Genomic DNA, 23,827 nt, shown 5'->3' on the forward strand with positions numbered 1-23,827 from the left:
GTCCTTCAAGAGCGTACCAATTCTTGAAAGGCCGGCAACACACTTGCGAGCCTTCTGGCAATGTGAGTGTCCTCGGGCGGCGGTATCGCTTAACATCAGGTGAGCCTCTTGCCCGTTTGCCTGCTATTACATAAAAAAAAATCTCAACCTCACCTACTAAGACAATTCTACAGGGAACTAGTTCGTAAGTTCTATAGTATTATTAGAATTAGCATGATTGTTTCATTATTACTCAATTCACGTAAATTGTAATTAGGTCACCCTTTGCTTAGGTGTATAATTTAGAATGCATGAAACAGCTCCTTACATTTAATTCGATATATACACTGGCGATATGAAATTCCTGCCAAAATGTTCACACTAATATGTCAACTATGGACTTGGGGTATTTCCACAGACTGCTGCAAAAATTTGCCTTGCATGAAGCGATTTAGAAAACATATCTAACTTTCGTATTTTTAAATTACGAATATCGTTAAAACAATAGATTTTAAAAACAAAAATGTGAGGTTTTTGTTTTTAAAAATTTCATTCCTAGCCGGCAAGAGAAGGAAAACGTTACTCGCTGTATGTAAGTCTTGCTACCTCCAATATCAATATATCTTCTACCGTTTGGTTCCAATTACTATCCTCTCATTTGTCTTGAACAATCCCCATTTATCCCCAATTACAGTTGTAATTCGTCCGTCACATTCTGTCCCTCGGTATCTCCAGGGAGATCAAGACAAAGCGACAATTTCCTGAATATTCCCAGATTTCAGGCAAATTATTTGATGCCGTTCTAGGAGATACTTACACAACTTTTAAGTCACCTAGTTCCTCCTAAAATTGTATTTCCTAAATACAGTACTAATTTCACTATTCAAACTTAGGTACTACTCGTCTCTTTCTACTGAATTGTGTTTGCCTGTGACGAAAAGAAATAGATATGTATCTTCACTTTTTGAAAACGTTATTTTATCAATGGGGTTAAATTTATATATTTAACAACAATTTGACTGGAAAATAAATAAATCTTTAATCACAATCACATAACCACGATAGACATTATTATATACCAACAGATAAATGCAATAGGGGCTATATATATTGAGAACAACAGCGTTTTGTCGAATTAACAAATAAACTTTATATTCAATTCTACCTACTAATATTTTACCACATAAATACGTAACGAAGTTAGTACTTGCATAATCTATGTTAACATTGAATTAATTTAGTTTAATAGGCAAAATAAAATATTCATACACAAATACACCATTTAAACCGTTCAACTAACTAGGCACTAACAATTTGCAATTTCGAAAATTCAAAAGCATTCAATAATTAGAACCCTCTAGCAAATTAGTAAGGAACCGAAAATAGTTCTCAGAGAGCGCAATAAAACGTGCGGTTAACTTTTTGTCCGGATGTTAGCGGTGACTGATCGCATCTGCTGCTATTTTCGTCTTATATTTGCAGAGCACGGATTGCTTAACAATCGGATTCATTAAAATAAATACGTTATAATTATATTTAAAGAAAAGTTTACATAGTTGGAACTTAATCTCCTCGCTTCTACGTAATCTTCATTACTGAAAGTCTTGTCCTGTCTTGAAAAAACCTAACCAGATAGGTCGACTGCCTCCACACCACTCTATCTTGTTAATGGGATGGTTGTAATTGGGAATGTTGATAATCGTCTTAATTTAGTCAGACCAATGGAGGCGATCGAACCCGACTTATCCTGCCATCTCTTTTCCCTACGAATACCAATTCTTCGAATTAATTGTATATAATTGCTTAATGGAACCCAAATCTTATGCATTGTAGAAAACTGATTTTATATGTTCCAAATGAGAAACTCTGTGGGGCATTCTTCTAAGTATCCCCCCATTTTTTCCTAAACAAGTATATAGACTTGTAGATCATCGTTGGTTCTTAAATAGGCCGATTTCCTCGCAATGGTTTCTTTATAAGAACAAATTATACTCGTAAAGAAATCTATCGACGCAGAATAAAAGCTCAAATTTACATCATATGAGAATTGCACGCCTTATAATTATTATATAAAGTATCTAATAAAAATAACACTTTTTATACATCTTGATTTAGTGCCTCTTGAAGGATGTCATTGGTGCCAAAACGTGAAAAACTTCCAGCCATCAAGGAGATGCTAATTCATCCTCTTTATTTGATATATCTGGATGTAGGCCACCTCGGCTTAACTCCAGTAAGCTTCCACTGGCCTTTCTGTATCAACTGGGAGCTAACCTAGTACGGATGTCGTCAGTCCACCTAGTCGGTGAGTGGCCGCGCGGTCATCTGTTCTGGAAAGGTCTCCATCGAGGAGCCTGCTGGTCCATCGGTTCTTGTCCATGCGCGCTATGTGGCCTGCCTACCGCCATTTAGATGTGGATACAACCCTTACAACATCACTACTTCGTATTTGCTTTATATTATATTTGTTTAGTAATAATTGCGACACGTGTCTATTTGTGATCTACGGGTACAGAATTATTGTCGCTACGGGTACTTATTATTCAAAATGTCTTAATTAAAATTATATACGCTTATAATCCACCCCTTAAACATAAAATTTAAGCCCCTTTAACGTTAATGTCTTAATAATAAAGTTATATCTCAAATACGGAATTAATGGGGACTGTATTTAATAAAAATCCTATAACTATTACAGTCTAAGTCACGGAATAATATCTTCTAATGCCACGTTATAAGGACAAAAGTTCTATAAATTCTTTATCAAAACATCTCATATGCATTTAGCCAAATAGCGTCACAAATTGGAAATCTTATTGACAGTAAAAGGGTTTTATAGCGATGCGATAAAGGCCATTATTGCACACGTAATGTTTGTGATATTATAATTTAGAGTAAGGACACTATATAATGCATTTTAGTTATTTTAAACTTGTAATTATTATAGGGATTACTAGAGGATAGAGGTTTCCCTGTAAACGTCTTAAATACAAATTAATTTACTTGTAAGTCCAAAGCATTCTCTAATCCACACAAAAACAAATATCTGTCCAGCTGTTTAGAAAGGAGTTTAATAGCAAACACACGCACCTAAGATCAAGGTATAACTTTTGACAACTTACTTGACAATATACGATTTTTATTGGCTGCGATATCTTCGAAGAGCATAGTCATTGTAGTAATAATCTAAATGTAACAGATTAAAGTTAATCTTCCTTCCTTCCTACACCATGTATGCTCATTGGTTATGGGAACTTTTAACCTTTAACCCTTCTCTAGTAGACCCAACAAGTAGGGAACTGCTAATACTTGCCTAATATATACATTTCTCATCATATGTCACATAACTCGTAAATTAATAATGCAGAAACGTATCAGTTTATTACTGTTAATACTAGTTGTTTATTTGATTTGTCAAATTTGCTTGAAATTAACGACTGGCGTCAGTGTCAGCTACCATTGCCATTATAATTTAATACCAACAAAGTCAAATTAGTTCAAAACTGTTAATACTCTAGTAATAACAACTAATTGATACTATGTAGTTATATTAATTTCATAGACATTATTAATAATATCAGAGCAATGGCGATAGTGTCAACTGCCAACGTTATTATTATCTCATGACATCAAGGCCAAAATAGTTCAAAACCGTTAGTTAATACTGATGGTTTATTTTATTTGTCATTATTTCTAGATCGATAAATTAACTATTCAATGGTCATTATTAATAGTAATACCATAGTTACTATTATTATTAAAAATAATTTATTATAACTTTAAACCTTTAAACTTAAAGTCAATAAAAATTAAAGTATCGTTTGACACTCATTCCTACGACTGCCATTTGAATCTGTAGTCGATTCGGGATCCGTCACGGACTGAGTACACGAAATGTAAAGAAACTTGTTCATCACAAATTCAGGTTACTGTCAATAGAAGCACTAGTTGGTGCGGCTCTTACCCATTCCGGCCGAGCTAAGCTCGACAAAACAGCCCTAGCTGAGCTGTTAAGGCCCGTAAGACCAACTGCGATAACCACTAAACTCTAATGTCGAAATTAAACGGCTGAAACAAACATTACTGACGTCGAATTGCTGATTTATTAAATTATTTTCAGTAATTTAACCGTTGCACCTGTTTTTGTTAAAGTCCAGGTCGTACTTTCTCGTTATTGAGTCTAGTTCTCCTTTTCTGTCCACTTTGTCTGTCTTCGCTTGTTCTCCCGTCCATTGACTTCATTATTCCTTTCTTCTTATCTATCTCACTCTGTCATATACTCCAGTCTCCACTGTCATTTTGACGTTTTTAAAGTCCAATAATCTCCTAAACCGATTTGATGGCAACCCTAAGTTAATTGTCTGTTATCAATTGAGTCAAAATGTGGGTTACTGATCAATTCAATCAATTAATAAAGTTAATGTGTGTTTAGGATTCTTGGAATGGTTCAATTGCTTGTAAATGACTACAAAAATAAGCATCCATTAATTACGACAGTAAATAATTCACGAAAAATATGAATTGGAATTCTTAAATAATTTATATATTATATTTTACATATTTTAGTACTTTACTAGACTACTTACTAAAACCAAATCCAGTTGCATATGAATGCATCTTATAGTGAGACGTCAACGACCAGCCAATCTCCGTGAGGCTTTATCGGTAGAGAGACCATAATCTACATCTGTTTTTGGCTTTGCCTAATTAATTACTTTTTTTTTGTGATGTTTATTTGAATTTTGTGTATGAATTTGGTTATCGGATATGCATTCCTATTGATGTACGGTCGGAAAACAGCGGGGCCGATTTTTATGGTTTTTAATTTGCTAAATCCGTTCCGAATAGCATAATAAATATTGACAAAAAAATCCAATATAAAATGCTTATGGGTTTCGTAACTGTCAAACATTTCATGTTTACCTCGTTGATACGGTAAATTCTCTCCTCAAAGAACGTATGTTTAAGGTTTCGAATCGACAAGATAAATTGTGGATTCGAACAGTGGTGAATTTAAGATTTTAAAATTATAGAATAATGTCAAAATAGAAAAGGTGTAATGTATGTATATTGATTGTCAAATAAGTTCAACGGGTCAAATAAATAAATAAAAATCTTAGAGTCAGGTATGCCAAAGATTTAAGATGTCTCCATCACGGTGAATACACTCTGCAAAGTGAACTAGCGAATTTTCATTTCTGTCGATATTTTAGTTTACAACTGCTCACAATTCATAAATTCTTACTTTGAGATAACAAAAAAGTCAGGTGGTCTTAAGTCGGGAGACCTGGGTGTCCAAAGTGGCTTATGATATTTCCCGGAACAACGCTTTTAGTGTGTCCAAAAAGTCCCTGGCTGTGTGGGCTGTGGCCCCATCTTGCTGAAACCATACACTTCACTTGTCACTATCCTCTTACTGCAGCTGCGGTACAAAAACCACCAATTGCTCGTCACTGTAACCATTGCACCTCGGTCCATCTCGAAGAAAAATGGTCTGATTATCACCGCCGACATTTCACACCATACAGTAACATTGGTGCTGTGTAATGCTTTTTGATGTTTTTGTTTTGGATTGCTTTTGTAGCTGCAATTTTGACGATTGACGTACCATTCGAGGTGAAAGTGTGACCCATCAGTAAAATAAACATTGCTCGTTCCATTTTCCTTTGAAAAAATCTCTAACATCTTCTAACAGTAAATTTTTCGATGGGATGTCTTCTGGTTTGATTTTTTGAATGGATCTTATAAGGATGTAATATTAAGTCTAAGGCCAAAATTCGTTTAATACTTGAGCTCAAAGAAGCTGAATGTTTTTTAACTGATCTTCGTGGATGCTGTGCAACCGCGACTGCGACGCGGTCGATGGCTTCAATCGATCGCATAGGTCCATTTCGTGGGCGAATATAATGATTCAGTAAACATCCTGTAGCTCTGAACTTTTCTACCCACGACTTAATTAATGGAATGCTTGGGGCGTCACTTAAACGGCTAATTTCAAAGCGATGTACAAAATTTGCTTTGTGCTTCCCTCATCGAAAACTCATTACAAAAAGTATGTCTCAACTGCGTACGCGCAGTGCCTACCAGACCAATCCGACATAGCGATTAAAAAATCTCCTTACCTACCGAACGCTACCACTCTCCTCCCGCTAGCCGCATGGGTTACCGAGAAATTTGTGTTTAAAGATTAAAATCCACGCTGAGACACACTTTACTTATAGCGTAGTTTTGACACTGAATCAGAATCAAAATAAATGTTTGTATTTTCCCGCATATTGGGTTTTTGGCGTCATCATAGTGTGGATCGTTATTTGTAATGAACATTATAACATTGTTTAGAGTATAATAATTATTTTTACTCTGAAAGACTTAGAATCGTTAAATATTATTGTATCAATACAATTTTCTATCGAAATAAAACTAATTCATTTAACAATGGTTATTTGTAACTAAGTTAGTTCAGTTCTAACGAGTGACTGGGTCTAACGAGCTCCAAGCGATTGTTATTGCGCAGTTCGCTGCAGCGGGACCAAGCGAAAACTCGACAATTGTATTTTGAACGAATTTTCACGTTATATAATTTTTATTTTTAGTTTAAACGGAAAAAAAGCTTTTGTTTTATAGTTGACTTGAACTGATATATTTCTGCGTGTCATTCATTTTATCTCGAGAAGTTGATCACATAGTTTATTAAACAATAAATACCGTGTTTTTTTGCTTCTTTATAAAAAAAATGTTTATAGAGAATTGTTTTCGTTGTATTACGCGTGCGATTCTCAACCCCCGTCTGTCAAATCACGGCCTTTTCGTTTTTCTTGTGCTCTTAAACAATGCTTCTACGGTGCATACAAACATGACAATTGCTTTATTTGTTTTCTCCAATAACGAATTATACATTTGGCCTTTTTACTATGAGGTAGACCTTCAAACACCGCCACCATGCAATGTAAGTACCTCGTTGAAAGTAATCGTAAAGTCTTAGTAATAAATCGCCGATATATCAGTTCGATTAAGATTAAAAATTTCCTAAATTAACCCATCGATGCGCCTAAAAATAAATTCAAGACGGGGGAGCAAATCTAATTAAAATTGAAGCTTCGACGTGACCGAAATATAATCGTTGATAGATGAGTGTGGGGTGACATTGTCGACAGGCCTTTATCGATTTTGTGTAATTAAGTGTTCATTCTTTGGCCTACAGTGTTTAGTGACAATCATTATATAGAAAACGGTTCGACATCATACGACTTTTTACTTTTATCATTTGTTTCTTATCTGTGAAGTAAATTAATTGTTTTTAAAAAACTTATTTGATTATAACTTGTATTTATTTGTATATATGTACACATTCTGTTAACAGTTGTGAATAAATAATAGGTATTGTTATTAATGTTAATATGATTATAGATTTATATTTTTATAACGAATCACCTCAAAATCGAAGAGACATTGTTGAGGAAGATAAGGCTGGTTTTATTCAATAATTATATTTATCAAATATGTAGTTGATATATTAGAGATAAAGTTGTTATAGAAATGGAGTATCTAATAACTTTAACATAACATTACACTTACACATCCATATATAGTCCACGATTTACACACCTATATATTATCATATAAGTTACGGAAGAGTTTTAAGTAACTTGTTTTTACTTATAATCGGCACCATGCATTGTATGGAAAAGTTACTAAAAAAAATCAGTTTGATTTATTGTCCTTAAGATTTAAAATTTATTTCTAAAATATTAGTACCGTTGTGTTCCGGTAATTGACAGCTAGATATTTATTTTATATATGTAAGACATGGTATCGCGGTATGTAGATATTGATGCCTCCTATTCAACTGTAGTACATCAGTTTGCTCTAGTGTGAATAGTTTTCGCAGTATACGCGATAATCGGTCCAGAAGTTTTAGAGACCATTCGATACTAACAAACGAACAATCTAATCTTTCCTCTATATAATATCAGTGTAGATACCCTATTTTAGATTCGGGTGGGTGACCAGTTACCACAGATCTTGTAAAGTTATATTAAACGCACCAGACCAAGGAAAAGGGCGTCATATTACGTGATATGGGATAAATGATGATAAATTCCTATAAAAGCCAGTAAGAACGCAAATATAAATTATATATAAACTACTGTAATGCTATGTAACATTATCTTTGTAGTTTGTTTAAATATATTTAAGACTTGATATGTATTTGGCCTTTGTACGGAACAAATCACACATACTTTTCTCTGTGGTATAAACGTGGTTCATTTTATACGTACGTAATAATAATAATATTTAGATAAAATAGTGGGGAAGATGAGAGGCAAATGGATGTATTTGAAGGAGGCCGTCACTCCGTCAGATGTCGTGTACTGTAATTAAAAAAATATATTTAAATTTAATGTAATCCTTGTCGAACTCAAATATAGCCTTTTTTATTTATTATTTTGCTTGGTTATTTCACTGACTATGTATGGCCACGCTCGTTTATGCATTTATCTTAACCAACCATTTTTAAAACAAACAAAATAAACCCGAACAAGGAAACAAATATGAATGATGCTCAACTGTAACTACATGTAGTGGAAAACAAATAATGGGAACTTAGTTTCAAAACGTGACAGCTTTGTTTTAAAACACAGGAAAAACACTGATTATAATTAATTCTTATATACCCAAGTCGCGCATACTTCAAAGGAGGTTCTAGGGTTTTATTTAAAATAACATTTATTTCCTACAACATGTATTGTTTAGAACAACCCGGACAGAAAAAAAATCTGCAGTATACAGTATTCATAAAGGCTCAAAGTGATTCCGCTTCAAATTACCTTTGAGAGCTCATCTCACACTGCAGATATATATGTATGGTTTCATTACAATCCAAGTACGATATACTTCTGTTTAAAAATAGGAAATCAATGTTTGTATGATTTTTAATTAACAGTAAAGTTATCACTCTTATATGTAGATAAGTATGTGATACTTGGAATTGCATAATATTTGAGAATAATTATTTAGGCTTTAAGAGATGGGATGATGACAAGGTTTCCTCAAGGTTAGTACGGGAAAGGGAATGACGCCTTTGGAATCGGAAATCGGACCTCAGTTTTTTTAATTAGTTTAATAAAGAAAAGAAACTTGTCAGTTATTAAGATTATAAATTTTATAATCTTCCCGATTTCAAGTGTGCTATAATTCCTATGTCTATGTATGTTTGAAGAATTAACTTTACTCCTCCTGGTGTTGTAAGATCTGATAACCTGGGGAGTCTTCTAGTTATCAGGGAATAAAAGATTTTTCATTCTTTCTTCGTTTTTTTACTGGTTAAACAGCAATTAATCGTAGTATTAAAACCAAGCAGGACATAAAACGAATAATGAAAATATTTCTTAACCGATATAATCAACTGAGCTCATTAAGGTTACCCTTACATCAGCATCATCTTAGAGAGGAACTTAAGTATCGGATCACTTTAAATATCCGTCTTCCCCACTTGAGCACGCCACCAAGAAAGAATAGCCAAAGATATCGAGGATAAAGTGAATAAAAGGTCTTTTTAGTTCCACACAAATATTTGTAATAGACGTTTTGATTCAAAAGCTTTTAGGAAATCGTAAGGGGTAATACAGAATAATCAAGACAAGGGGTAGACAGAGATATAGATGATTAGCATTCTGTGGAAGGTATGTACACCGTAGTGTCAATTGTCAATAATCTTAATCGTGTTCTGCGGCAATGAAATACAAATTATTTTGTATTTTTTCATTGACAGTGTACACATAGAGACTGACGCATTACGACGTATTTAAAACTAATGTCTGTATAAAATAATTTATAAATATTAGAAAATCGAAATCGAAACGTCAAATTCTGGGTATGCAATTTTTTTTATAAATTTTCTCTGTACAAAGACTCAATTTATTATTACACTCTAGCCTAACTTAAGACTAATAATTTATTTAAAACTAACCTAATTCACTAAAAAGGATATTTAACGTAAGAAAGTGTCCACTAACACTACATACAGTCTCTATTAAGGGAAATACATTATGTTCTCTTGTACTGTTTTTTTTTTCACTTACCACTGTTTAGCACTTTACACTAAGCACTCACAGTCATGGCAGGTATGAACATAAAGTAATAAATCACGTTAGTATCCGTTAAAGACAATTGAATTATTAGTATTTGCGTAAAACAAATACAATTCTGATGGTTTAGTTTATTAATTTCTGTAAATGTGTGGCATACAATTAAGTCTTGTGGGTATTCATAGTTCGGTTCATCTATTGCGTACTGCCGTTCATCTCGCTTTGACCAATTAGAACACTTAGTGGTATATATTTGCTGTCACCATATTTCTTGTAGTATATAAAATGTTTTTTTTATACTTTACCATCTTTAAAAAAAAATTCTCAATTTCTAGTATACAATTTTACATTATTAAACTAGACTAGCATCGAAACTATTAATGAAATGAATAAATTAAAGGTTTCATCCGATTGCTAGACCTGCTTAAATTTGCAGCTAAAGCGCGTACCAATTCTTAAAAGGCCAGTGCGCCTATGGGCAAAATTATTTATCACTTTTACAAGATTTATTTATTTCCTTAGTTCCTATTTTTACAGTAACTTAATACTATAATATAAACTAAACTAAAAACATAATATAAACATAACAAGTAAAAACTTAAACCATTTTATAACTAATTATAAATTATGCAATTCTTGTGAATTCAGCCAATGTGCAAATACACAGATAATAAAGTCCATAAGTAAATTAACATATTGCTATGTTTAAATCAACCTGTGCAATAATTTTGACATTTAAATTTTATTAACTTTTTAAATATAAATTTTGGCAAAAAGCAAATCCTGCCAAATTCAAAAATAGGATTGTAAACTGTTAATTTTTAAACAAACATTTTGGTAATAAATATGATAGAAAATCGTTCTATTTATATTTTATGACTTTATTTTATTTTTTATCAATTTATTATTAAACTAAGTGCAAGAAGCAAACAAGACAGTTATAAATGGATGTTGGTGTTTACATCGGCGACCTAATGGCGCAGATGTTTTGAGAAATGTTCTGTTGTGCGCTGCGCTAATGTTATTATTGTTAATTCAATCTCTGCAGTATAATTGTTTTACATGTTTTTAACATTAAGTATACATATTTGTTTTTATTAATATCTCTGATCAATATTAATACGGCATTGCCCCATTCAGGTCCGAACTAGAGCAGAAAAGACGTTGCTCGGACAAAAGCTTTTATTTTGGCCAAACACATAATGTACCCGGTGAATCTTTGCGATCGGATAGTTCAGCAACTTCAAATAAGAAATAAAAATTAGCTTTGCAGCTTGCGGAGACACCAAGTGGTTCGGAGTCCCGTGGAATATACTCCCAGAAGATTGAAGTACATATATATCTCTTCCATGTAATTGATTCAAAAAGTGTTATACTATGTGGAACAACTGGTTTTCTTGATAACTAAAATGATATCTTTAAAAGAGAAATAGCTCTAATCAAATTCAAGAGATCGCCAAGTAAAAGCTGATTAAGTACTTATTCACAAAGTGATTCAAAGTTATAACTATAGTTCTAAAACTAAAAAAACCATTTGGCACAAATCCAGAGTATTAGTTACGACGAACGACGATCTCCAATTATCGTCTTAAGTTAGGTACGGGACTCTTTACTTTCTTTAGGCAAATTTAGTTATCGAAGAGGAGGTTCGTTAGCCGCGGGACCGCAAAAATTTGTTGTCTATTAATAGATTAATAATTAGTTTTCGAGTTAAGGACTTAAAGAATTAATATAATATCACCCTTTCTTTTAAATTAATTGTTTTTACGATTAGTCCTTTTTCTTTTTAATTTTTAAGGGAATTGGTTCGGAAATACTTCAGTGGCCAGCTGGTTCCACATAGTGGTGGTGCGCGGCAAAAACTGCCTTAAGCAACGCTCAGTTGTGGAACGACGGACATCGTGGTGGTACGGATGATATTTTGTAAGGCAGAAGCCTTAACGTCCTATAAACAAACTCAGCTGCAGGTATTGGTACGAACAACTCCTCTGAACACTTTCCATGGTAAATGCGGTAGATGATGTATAGAGATTCCCACATATTTACGCAACGTCAAGGGATCCAGCCGCACGGACGGTCGTTGACGAGGTTATTATAATAAAATTAAGATTTAACCTTTATTTCCCGATCATTATAACTTGATAATTGATGTAAAAGATTTTCAAACTAAAGCTTTCCTTATTATCTATCTAGATTAAAGAATTTAATTCCTATCTAGATTATTTTTGCAAATCAATTTAGTTTTACTTATTTTTCAGTAGAGTTATTTTTCAGTTAGAGACGACGAAGTACGACTTTACATGAATTACAATCTAGCCTATACATTCATTATGGCTAATAAGTAATATTTTGTTGACTTAATTTTCTACAATTCTAATGAATATCTTAAACTAAGGTAATGTTCATTAACAGTCTTAGTGTTCTATGTTATGACACTTTCGTGTGTCCGAGATACTGCACTTACACTTATATTCAGTACACTAGGTTTATTAACTCAAACGGTTCAGATTCCTGTTGTATTAAGAAGATGGATTGCCTCAGTATTCACATGGCTAAGTCTGTTTAAGTGCGAATGTAAATTATAATCAACTTCAAGTTGGTTAAATTTTCTTCCTATCTAGATTATTTTTGTTAAGCGATTTAGTTTTACTTATAAAAAGATATTTAAGTAAAAAATGTTTTTAATTGTATAAATAATCAACACGAAACGTAACGGAAAACATGTCGAATTAAAAACCTCTCCTCTATTAAAGTTTTAATAGACAAGGGAACAATAAATCTACATTAAAATATACAATAATAATTATAAGATGATTAACTAACCTATGCTCTACTTACCTTTTGCCATATAAATATTATTAAACTACAAGTAATTTTAATTGCATTGAAAGTAGTAGTTGGTGGCAGAAGGCTTATACAAAATTTAATGAAAAAAATGATTGAGTTTTTTATTCAATAAACTTTCATTATTGGTCAAACCGTTTCAGAAGATTTTTTTTTAAAAAGAGGGCAAACGAGCAGGAGGCTCACCTGATGTTAAGTGATACCGCCGCCCATGGACACTATCAATGCCAGAGGGCTTGCGAGTGCGTTGCCGGCCTTTTAAGAATTTGTACGCTCTTTTCTTGAAGGAATTTAAGAAATTAAAGTTAAATCGCTGATACGAGAATTTTATTTATATATAATAATATAAGTATAGTTATACTCAGTACACACAGCACAATTTGGATATTAAATGTGTTGATATTTGAAATTGCCGTTATTTAGAACAACTTAAGACGCTAATATTATTCCACCAGTGTCTTTGTTTGTGATTTTCTCGTCTGCTACAAGTAGGTGCGACGCTATCTAATTATATATATTATTATTAAATACAATTTAATTTTTATAACAACAACTATAAGGATCCTGTTATCTAAGTTGAATATCTATCTTTTCTCCATTTTTAATCAGACGAAGACGGGCAGGAGGCTCACCTAATGTTCAGTGATACCGCTGCCCATGGACACTCCCCGTGCCAGAGTGCGTTGCCAGCATTTTAAGAATAAATTAATATTCGTCTCCGTAGGAGATGAGAGATAATTCTTAATTTGGATATTCTGGATCAACATAATATAAGTATTTCGTTTGGTTTTGTAATACATCATCTCACAACACAGCCGAATTAGGCAATACTTAGTTAAATGTATTTAATTATTTTAACTATCTTTTACCCGTCGTAAATATATATTTTATGTATTCTATCTTTGGTTATATCTTTAGTATAATTGTTTATAAATACATATGTCGGAACAAAGGCGTTAGTGTCGGCTGCCATTGTCATTATAATTTAATAACTTCAAAGTCAAATTAGTTCATAACTGTTCTGTGGTTTATTCGATTTGCCAATATTACTAGATGTATAAATTAACAACTATTCAATGGTGGTAAAAGTAATTTATCATAACTTTAAACATTTGAAACATATTGATAATAAATTTTAAAGTAATCTTTGACACTCGTGCCTCGTTCCGTTTGACTCTAGTCGATTCGGGTTTGGTCGTGGAACGACTACACGTAATGTTTTGTTGTTTATAACAAAATTGTGTGCTATAAATACAGGAACTGGTTGGTAGGGCTCTAATTTAGGCCGAGCTACGCTCACCAAAACAGCTCGGGCTGAGCTGTAAAGGCCCTTAAGGCCAACACTGAGATTACATTTTAAAAAAATGCGGCATCAGTTCGATTGAGCGGTCGAAGAAGCCTTTAAAAAGTAGACTCCAATGTCGAAATTAAACGGCTGATGCCAACAAACTAATTTATGGCGTCAGTATTTCTGATCTCATTACCTCCAACAATTTATCTACAAGTCCCGTTTTTGTTAAAATTCAGGTTGTGCTTACGAGACATTATTCAAACAATCGTTCTCCGTCTGTCTTTGTCTCTCTATCGCTCCTTCTGACTAGTCTCTCCATCGTAAATCATTTTAGCTGTAGAATTACGAAACAAATGATTAAAATTATAGATTTCTGTCCATTCGTCACTATTATATAATAAACCAGCCAACACACTCTCTTTTATATCTATCTCAATTAAAGAGTAGTTAATATACGGAATTCTACGCAAAATGCGCAAATTCTCCCTCCCTCTTAAGAGACCTGACAATTGACACCCTCTTTAATAATTTTTCTACGTACTCCGTATTTGAATTTTTCTCACCTGGCGTCTAGTGAATAGGGACTACCGTTTTCTTTGTATCCAGTGTAGAGAAAAAAGAATGATAAATATAGTTCTCGAATACCTTATAGTCGCTTTTAAATGCTTATCTGTCTAGCACCAATTGTCCTATAGTTTCGTAAAGAATTTCTATACATCAATACAACAATTTTAGTTCATAGTTCGTTTTCACTTACTATTTCAATATCAATAATTGTAATTAGAAAATGTGTAAAATAAAGTTTACCCACCTAATTTACGTACCAATTGTGTTTTGGATTAATTATATATTTATTAAATTCAATTATAAGAATACATATACAATAAAATATTCAGCTTTATTTTCAGGAGCGCGAAAATATTTCCATCTATATTGTGGTACAATTGCTTCATACAAATGCGAGTTTCGTAAAAACGTATTCTGATTTTCGCGTTCTTGTATAATATTCGGCAAATCATCACTTAGCATTAGCGTTTTGGAGTGGTGGTCGTCAGTGATACAAATTAGATTTGTTATTCGTTCAGACGATGTCTTGACATGTAGCATTTGTTTCTTGTCGATAATGGCAGCTATCTTCCAAGTGCTGTTACTATTAAGTTATATTTCAACAAGTACATATTTGTTACGTTAACGGGCCTTTATAACTTTACTTTGGACCATTCTGGGCATTACAAACTTACGGAAGGTAATAATTTTCGAGAAAAAATTGAATAAATATTTATATATTATATAGAACGAGTTTTTTGTGTTTATCCGTAACAAGCAAGTCCTGCATATATTTTTTTTATTTATAAGTAATCTAACAGCTACACACATACCTATCATAAAATGGATAATTAACTAACTTTGACTATACAAAATATACGTAACAAAAATTGATAAACAAATTTGAATGTAATTTACATTAAACAAACTATAACTTCATATTTTAAAGAGAAAAGAAATTGTTACAACTGCTTAATAATGTCAAAGTCCTCTCGCTATATAAAACATTTCCTTATTTTTAATAATATTAGTATAGATTGTCTTAAGATATTCCCCATATGTGTAATGAAGTTTAGTTCAACAGCAAAACATGAAAGTCACGAAATCAGTTCAAAGTAACATCCGTTCGTTACGGGTCACTTGTTTCTATGAATCGCATCTGTCACGGTTCACCGCACACAATACTCATGAATTAACCATGACTTATTAAAGATACTCCGCAATAGTTTTATGACTGACTGAGCCTTAGTTGTAAAGACACAAAGACTTAGTATCTTATTCAACATTTAATAAGCTTCCAACCAACTTAGACTCCTTCAAAAAATGAGCGTACCAATTCTTAAAAGGCCGGCAAGGCGTGCCTTCTGGGAATGACAGTGTCCATGGCTATCACTTAACATCAAGTGAGCCTGTTCTACTCATATTAAAAAAACCTTAACTTCGTAATGGTCTAACAAAAAACAATAAAAAAATTTCCATATGAATAAATTATAATAAGAATTCTCGTGGAAAACAGGCTTCTTGCATTGGCTGATGCGCGATTTTTGAATGCATTTGTGACGTTTTCACGCAATACGTATACCATGTTTATAATGTTAGGTTATGTATGTCATTGGCCTAAGTTTATATGTAAATAACTTACACTCTTCGTCGTCCTGATGGTCAGAAAAACTGTGTCCAGTTTGTGTTCGTTATTTCTGATTGTGTGTAGAATAAATAAAATAAAATTAATCATCAGAATTAAACGAACCTAATTCTATAATCGATTGCTTTAATTTGACTAACAGCTAAAATAATTATAGCATGAAATCGAAAAAAGGTTTTGTTTCTCGCTAGATTATTTAATAAGACTATGATAAAACCAGATTATAATACTAAAATCAGCCAATAATATACATACTGTAGTCGAAGACTTCGATTATGACTAAACGTATACTATGCACAATAGACTGCGATCTTTCTAAATTTTTAAATGAATTCCATCTTTGCAGATCTAGTGACGAAGTGTTAGTGAGGCATGTGAGGTGGATAAAGTAAATATGGTGGCAAGATGAAGTTGTGGAAAAGCCTTAAAATTTCCATAGGCAAGACGGACTCGAAAGGGTATCCCCACGACCTGCCACAGTGGGGCGGCCAGGGTTATGAGTTAGATGGTAAGTGCATTCAAATATAACTAATTAGAAGCTAACAATAACATATTTTTAATTATAGCGAGGTATCAATCTTTTTCTTATCCTTAGCTAAATCCTTTCTTTATAATGCTAGACTTACTAGACATAAGTCTTTTATACGAGCTGATCTGGTTCTAATGATTTAAAAATGCAATACGGCTCTTATAGTTTAATTACTTAAAATTTTAAAAGGCAACGCACTTGCGAGCCATTTGGTATTGAGTGTCTATGGGTCAGTTTGGCGCCTGTTAAAAAAAATACTAACATTCATGAAATTCATAATTATTTCTACTTGTTTATTCTCTTCGTGAGGTTTAAGTTTTTGTTTAGATTTAGTAAATTTTTGCTTGCTTGCATGTAAGTTCTATGTTTTAATGTAATTTAAGAGTATGTGTGTAAAATTTGTAATGCCATATTTTCTTGTATCATGCATTTATTATTCATGCATTTGTTTTCGAACTTAAAAATAAATTTTATTCTGTTTAGATACTGATGATAAAACAATAAAGTCTTTATAATAACACATACAAATGGATACAAATGACAGTACACATTTTATAATTGCAGTGATTCAAACTACAGAATTATAATTTTACTTTAACAAATTGTTAAGGCACTGTTTAATTAAAATCATTGTAACGCAGTGGCGTATTCTACTTGTTAATTTATCAGCAATGTAGAAATACTTTATAAAACTGAATGAAAAGAAAGGAAATTTCTTCTAACGGTATATATCTCGAAATGCCAAATATTAGACATGGACTTTCAAATATTCACACAAAAATGTCATAATTGTATTTTTTAAACACAATTGTATATTTTATACATAGGTTACAAATTCAATCTGTGCATACAACACGAAAAAATATTATGAAAATAATTAAGTGAGGACCAGCTGTGAATCCCAAAAAAAACAAAATGTATTTATATTACTTTAATTAATTACTAGTACAATAATTGAGACTTAATTAAAGATGAAAATTCAAATCAAAAGCTGCCGATATTGGTTGTCCATTTCCTTTTATAACAGTGTTGCGTCAGAGGGGTACTGGTATTGGTTATTATATATATTATAGTAAAGGTAACAAAATTAATTACAACAAACCAATAAAACAATATTACGACTTTATACAGCATATAAACAACTCAATTTATTATAGAGTTAACAAATCCCGGATTTCCGTTGAAAAGATCAGCTTTGAATTAAGAAAATCTAATGGCAAATGGAAATTTCGCGTCGTTCCGAGAGTTGTCTTAATAAATTACAAACACTTGTAGAAAATGGTTTTAAATAAAGAGCCCGAGCGAGGAGGTTGCGAATAGCGGACATTCTTAGGTACTTTATAAGGACTCGGTCGAATTCACTTTAGACGCATGAGAGGCCCTAGAATGCGACGTCAATGGTGTTTGACGAACCATATCATCTTTGGTTTACACGACACTTGTTTAACTAGACAATTTGATTGACAGATAACTATTCAATCATGTGATTTGAGCCTGTTGACATGTCCATGAAATAGTTTCTTTGATTATAATGAAATACATGTTTATTAAATTACGAAAGAATTTTTATCATTTGAATCACAATGAATTTTTTTCATACTACTTTTTTCTGTCAACCTATATTTTAATATTATCAGTCTAATTGCACTAATTCAATTAAAGTATACATTCGTGTCTTTTTATTACAGCTAAAAGACAATTTATCAAGAAGAGACGAGAGAGTATTTCAGACGAAAATGTAGTTATATCAGTTCATGAATACATTTTTTGCTTTTACTTTAAGAACTAATTCAAATAACATAAAATTAAGATTAGAATTTTTATATTCCCTGTGTTATCTCAACTCATATTGCTTTTGGGACTACGTTGAACAACACTTCGGCCCTGTTTAGAAGTCCGTCTATAAAATAGAATACGCTGGTATTGTTACGTAAAATAAGCTTAAAATTCTCGTGAATTTTTAAAATTAACATTCGTTTTTTCACTCTGACAACTTCCAACTTCTAAATCTGTAGCTCCGACTGTAAAGTAAGTTTGAAAAGTAAGTTCTGTTTTGAATTGTCAGAAATAATTTGTTGAAAGTTAATATTATTCTAATTAGATATAAAATATGATTCTCAATTCTGATTCGTTTTATGGTAAAATTATGTTGAATTTTTAAACCGAAAACCTCGACCATGTGCTCGAAATTTAGAAAAGTATATTGTGAACAAATTTAAAGCTGGTTCTCTTTTTTAACAGATTAGCTACTGGCCACTAAATATCATTTGAGAAAAATACTATGCTCCATGGATCTTTGGTGATTCAATACAAAATCACATTTACTTCCTTAACAAAAAAAGGACCCCAGCTGGGTCTCTGTGAACGAGATAAGTTCCAATTTATGGCTTTCTGTAAATTGTCTGAAATATGAAAATTGTTTTTAAAGTCGCAAAAAGCTGGCCAAGATACACAAAAATCATGCGGGTGGACCTGGAAGCTGATGCTACATGGTTTATAATTAAACTAGAATAAAAAGGTGTTTCTTCTCTTTTGGTGCCTCTCCATTACTGGATGTTTGCCATCTTGTCCTTTGCTAGATGAAGAAACCAATCCACTTCCTAACTTCCCTGATTTCCCCTTCTACCAACACTTCTTTTACCCTGGATTTGACCCATGATAATTTATTGAAGGGTAGTACCGGTCAAGGGTATGTAAGCAACTTTCCGTTGTTTTATATATGTATAAGTGTTTTCGACATACTAACTCGTCTAAAAACATTCTCAATAGACACCAGATCCAGAAGGATATCTCATCACATCTCAAATATAGAAAAGGTATTTGAGAATATGAAACTTAGTGAAATCGAGACAATAGCAGAAGGTTTAAGCATTTCAATATCTTAACATATTTTCCGTGTTTGGTATGAACATACTTGCATACAGATGTGAGCACAATTCGGAATTCTCTAAATTAGTGAAGAGCGCGCTTCCACACGAGTTTTGTCACTTTAGTTATACATGGTTAAGTTAGTGTAACGTGTTGAAGACTATTTTAATTATACGTATTTAAAATGCTTGTTTTTGTATCAGCTATTTGACAATGATGATCTAATTAGGTAAGTAACCTAAATTTCTTGAGTGTATTGTATGTTTGAATGTTAATTTACTTATTTCTCGACTATATATATATTTAATCCGATCCCAATTCTCATTTCGTAACTATAGGATTGGATACACAAAGATACCAGAGATAGAGAATAAATTATGATAATGTGATTTATTACTATGCTATAACGTGTGTTGTTGAGTATTGCGCCAAAAAGTTTAATGCCCTAATTAATTTGAGTTTGTTTGTATGGAAAAGTTTAACAACCCTACTCAGAGTTGTTCATTACTTTAATAGTTGTTTTAGCCATATGAAGGATGTATGCAAAATGTGGCGCATTAATAAAACCCATTTGTAATTTAAGTCGGTAAACACTATATGGAAGCTGTCCAATAAAGTATTTCTGAACCAAAAATATTTTCTTTATTAAAAACAAATCCTTTTAAATCGACTTTAAGAAAACCCAAGAATAAAGTTAATATTTTTACTTAGTACATTTATAGATAAAACCTTTGAAATGAGAAAGTAATAAAACATTATCCAATGAAAGAATCATGGTTGAATCTATTTGTGCAAATACAATAGAAACCGCGTACACTGTTAGACGCAGTAATGAATAATGGCATTCAATGTTATATAACTTCCTTCAGCAAAAAGGCTTCTTGATGGAAATGTCTTTTCAATTACAAAAATCTATACTTATGTTAAAGTGCTTGCTAATATCATGAACTATTATAGAATATGGGCTCTTTCAAAAACTAGATATACTTTTATTTTTATTTAACATTGTACTGACAAACCACATCATTTTTTAAGATAAAATTTTCAATCTTTTAATTCAAATATAGCCGTAACGTATTAAATAAATACTACTAAAAAATATGTAAACTAATTGCCATTCAAATGTAATTTACCTCCTATTTTACCTACTACTGAAAGAGGCTTAGCGGTTTCTTAATTTTTACTAAGATGGAGATTAAAAACAATACAGTTTATGGACAATTTTTGTCCATTGTAGGCCCTTGATTTATTTGTTTCACTTACCGTTATAAGTCTAAACGGTCATATAACTTTTAATAATGAATTATATTTTTATTTAAAAGTAAAATCTATTTGAAATAGGGTGAATTGCCAAAGCTTTTAAATAACTTCCGTTTAAAGCAATAGTGACTTTCAACACCAACTTCCTTCGCATGGTGTTTCTGATTTTTGACAAGATTATTTGAGACCTTAGAAATAATGATAGTTTAATTTCAGTTTTCATATAGCTGTTAATAATTGTACATGTAAGGAATATCACTGGAATATCACATGGTGAAAATTATTCAAAAATTACGAGACAATCTAATATAAACGTAATATGTCACTGAACTTATAAATTAACAGCCTCATCGTCAAATCAGTTTAAAACCATTCCAATTACCAATATTACTAGAATTATGTTTTTTTTTCATTTCATCTGTATGTTCCGCAAACAAGAATTCTTCCTACTACCAGCCTTCTCTTGCATTGAATTTTGCCCATCATTATAAGCTGCAACAAGTCGTTTCAACGATCAAGCAAAACGTGTACGAGATATGCGACTTTCCGTATTTTAACAGTCAGTCAGTAATGCTTGTGACGGTAACATCACATCTCAAAAGCTTTGAGGCGTCTTTTTATGACTATATACAAATTAACGACTTTTTTGACTGTTATTATTTTTTTATATTTCTCATCCCTTGTATTCTATGCCAGGCTTACCCTGGTTTTCCGTCAATTGTCTTTGCAATTTCTTAATAAAAGGATAAGATTCCTATCACTCCATCTTAATGTGAAGTTAAGCAGCAACAGGGGCAGCATATGCTGAAATGAATTTGTAAAACATAATATACCATTTCCGTTTTACTATGAACCCATCAAATTGAAGTATAATATAAAATACTTTAGTAATACCAACACATTGCAATGCAATTAAATCAGAATCGGAGCGTGTATTGTATTCTTTATTTGACATTTTCATGGGAAATATTTAATATAATTTGTTGAAACAAATGCCTTGAGTTAAGTGAATAAGTTTTCCGTTTAAATGACCGAACATTTCGTTAAATTTTCACAACATATCCAATTTTCGCATCCATCCGACGATATAACGCATGCTCTGTTTTCATTTTATACAGTAGTGTGATGGAGCGTGTTCCCGTTGAAGATAAATTCAGCAACATTTTTGCAACATATTTTTTAAAAGTGTAATCTAGTCATTTTTACGGCGGATGGTGTAACGCTGCTCCGCTAAGTTTTGTTTATTAAACTAAGCTTTCTATTTTATCCACGGAAAGTTTTTAGCTACATACGCTTTACAGGAGGCAAAAGAGTAGGCGGATCATATATTTTTTTCTATACTTGCTTCATCCCTTGGCGTTGCGTAGAGATGTGGGGTCTCTCTGTATCTTCCACCGCATTTACTATGGAGAGTGTTTAGAGGAGTTTTTCGGACTAATACCTGCAGCTGCAGTTTCAATGTTCGGACACCGAGGCAGAATACTAAATACCATCCATATCATCTCGACATTCGTTCCACAACTAAGCGTTTCTAAAGGCAGTTTTTGCCGCACACCGCCACTTTGTGAAACCAGCAGGACTTAGGGTCTTTCAAGAAAAGAATCAAGGCCTGCAACGCATTTGCAAACTATCTGGCAATGTGACTGTCCATGGGCGGAGTCATAACTTAACATCAGGTGACCCTCCTGCCTGTTTACCTAGAAATAATAGCCGTCAAGCTTAATTAAAGGCTGGCAATACAATATTTATAAGAAAAGGTATTGGTAAAAAGATAAACCTAAAGAAAAAAAACCTATCCCTATTTCGTGTACGCTGCGAAAATTATTGTCAAAACTACAAAGTGATTACAGTGATTACAATTATGTATAACTATTACATATTTAATAAAATAAACAGTCAGCCAGAATGACTACATTGCGAAATCTATATTTTGCGTATTTGGAGAGTGTTCATTATAATTTGGCTTTACCATCTCATACTTCAAAGTGCAGTCAATAAAGTGTCGTCCAGAGTTAGTCAGTAGATGTACGGTTTCATATTAAATTATGTAAATTAATTTGAGATTTCCTGGCCGTGAGAACGATTCTGCCGTTGTTAATAAATTGCGTTAGATTCCTTCGACTTTAAAGCATTTGTTTGTTTTACTAGACCTCCTTTCTTTTGTTTTAGATTGATCCGTTTTGTAATTATTAAGATTGATCTGTTTTCTCTAATTCTATACCTTTTAATATATAAAATAATATTTAGTGATATACAAACATAGACAAAGAGCTCTGTTAATAACAATTTAGTCCACCTACGCATAAAACTCAAGAAAATAATTTCATAGAATCCTTAGTCCATAAATCTTTCGTTTACCGGATGTTACGTCACGACGTTAATTATGAGTGGGAAGTTTTATCTGGATTTTTTTTTGTTAAGATCTCGTATTCTGTAGTTCCAATTAATGGCTGTTTAAGAAGGTCTTGACATTTAGGAGACCAGGTTCCGCTTTTGGTAGAAGTAAGGAATGGTCAATTTATGAAAATATTATTCTTTTATATATCAGGACACTGTTAATTCAAAATTGTATGTAGAAGTTGAAATCTAATTGCGCTCATTAATTACCGTACCTTTGGTATGGATTATCGTTGTTGGCGTTCAAAGCTTGGCCAGACAGGGCTAGGGCCGTCGTGGAATGGATCGTCCACCAGGTCGTCGTTTGAGGCCACTTTAAGGTAGAGCCCAGAGTGAACTTGGGAGCTTTAAAATGGCTTGTGTTCACAAAAAAGATAAGG

The 23,827-nt window shown here is 32.5% G+C and overlaps 1 protein-coding gene across 1 annotated transcript in view; it reads left to right on the forward strand.

Annotated features, from left to right (window-relative positions):
• LOC123711977 (glutamate receptor-interacting protein 2) overlaps nucleotides 1-23,827 on the forward strand; it is a 199,393-nt gene that overhangs the window by 40,982 nt on the left and 134,584 nt on the right. The window contains exon 2 of the mRNA XM_045664874.1: nucleotides 16,740-16,901. Within this exon, the coding sequence (XP_045520830.1) occupies nucleotides 16,799-16,901 (103 nt within the window). The 5' untranslated portion in view covers nucleotides 16,740-16,798. The remainder of the gene's footprint in view (nucleotides 1-16,739; nucleotides 16,902-23,827) is intronic.

The sequence above is a fragment of the Pieris brassicae genome, chromosome 7 (genome assembly GCF_905147105.1).
Source record: "Pieris brassicae chromosome 7, ilPieBrab1.1, whole genome shotgun sequence".
In the NCBI taxonomy this organism is placed as follows: Eukaryota; Metazoa; Arthropoda; class Insecta; order Lepidoptera; family Pieridae; genus Pieris; species Pieris brassicae.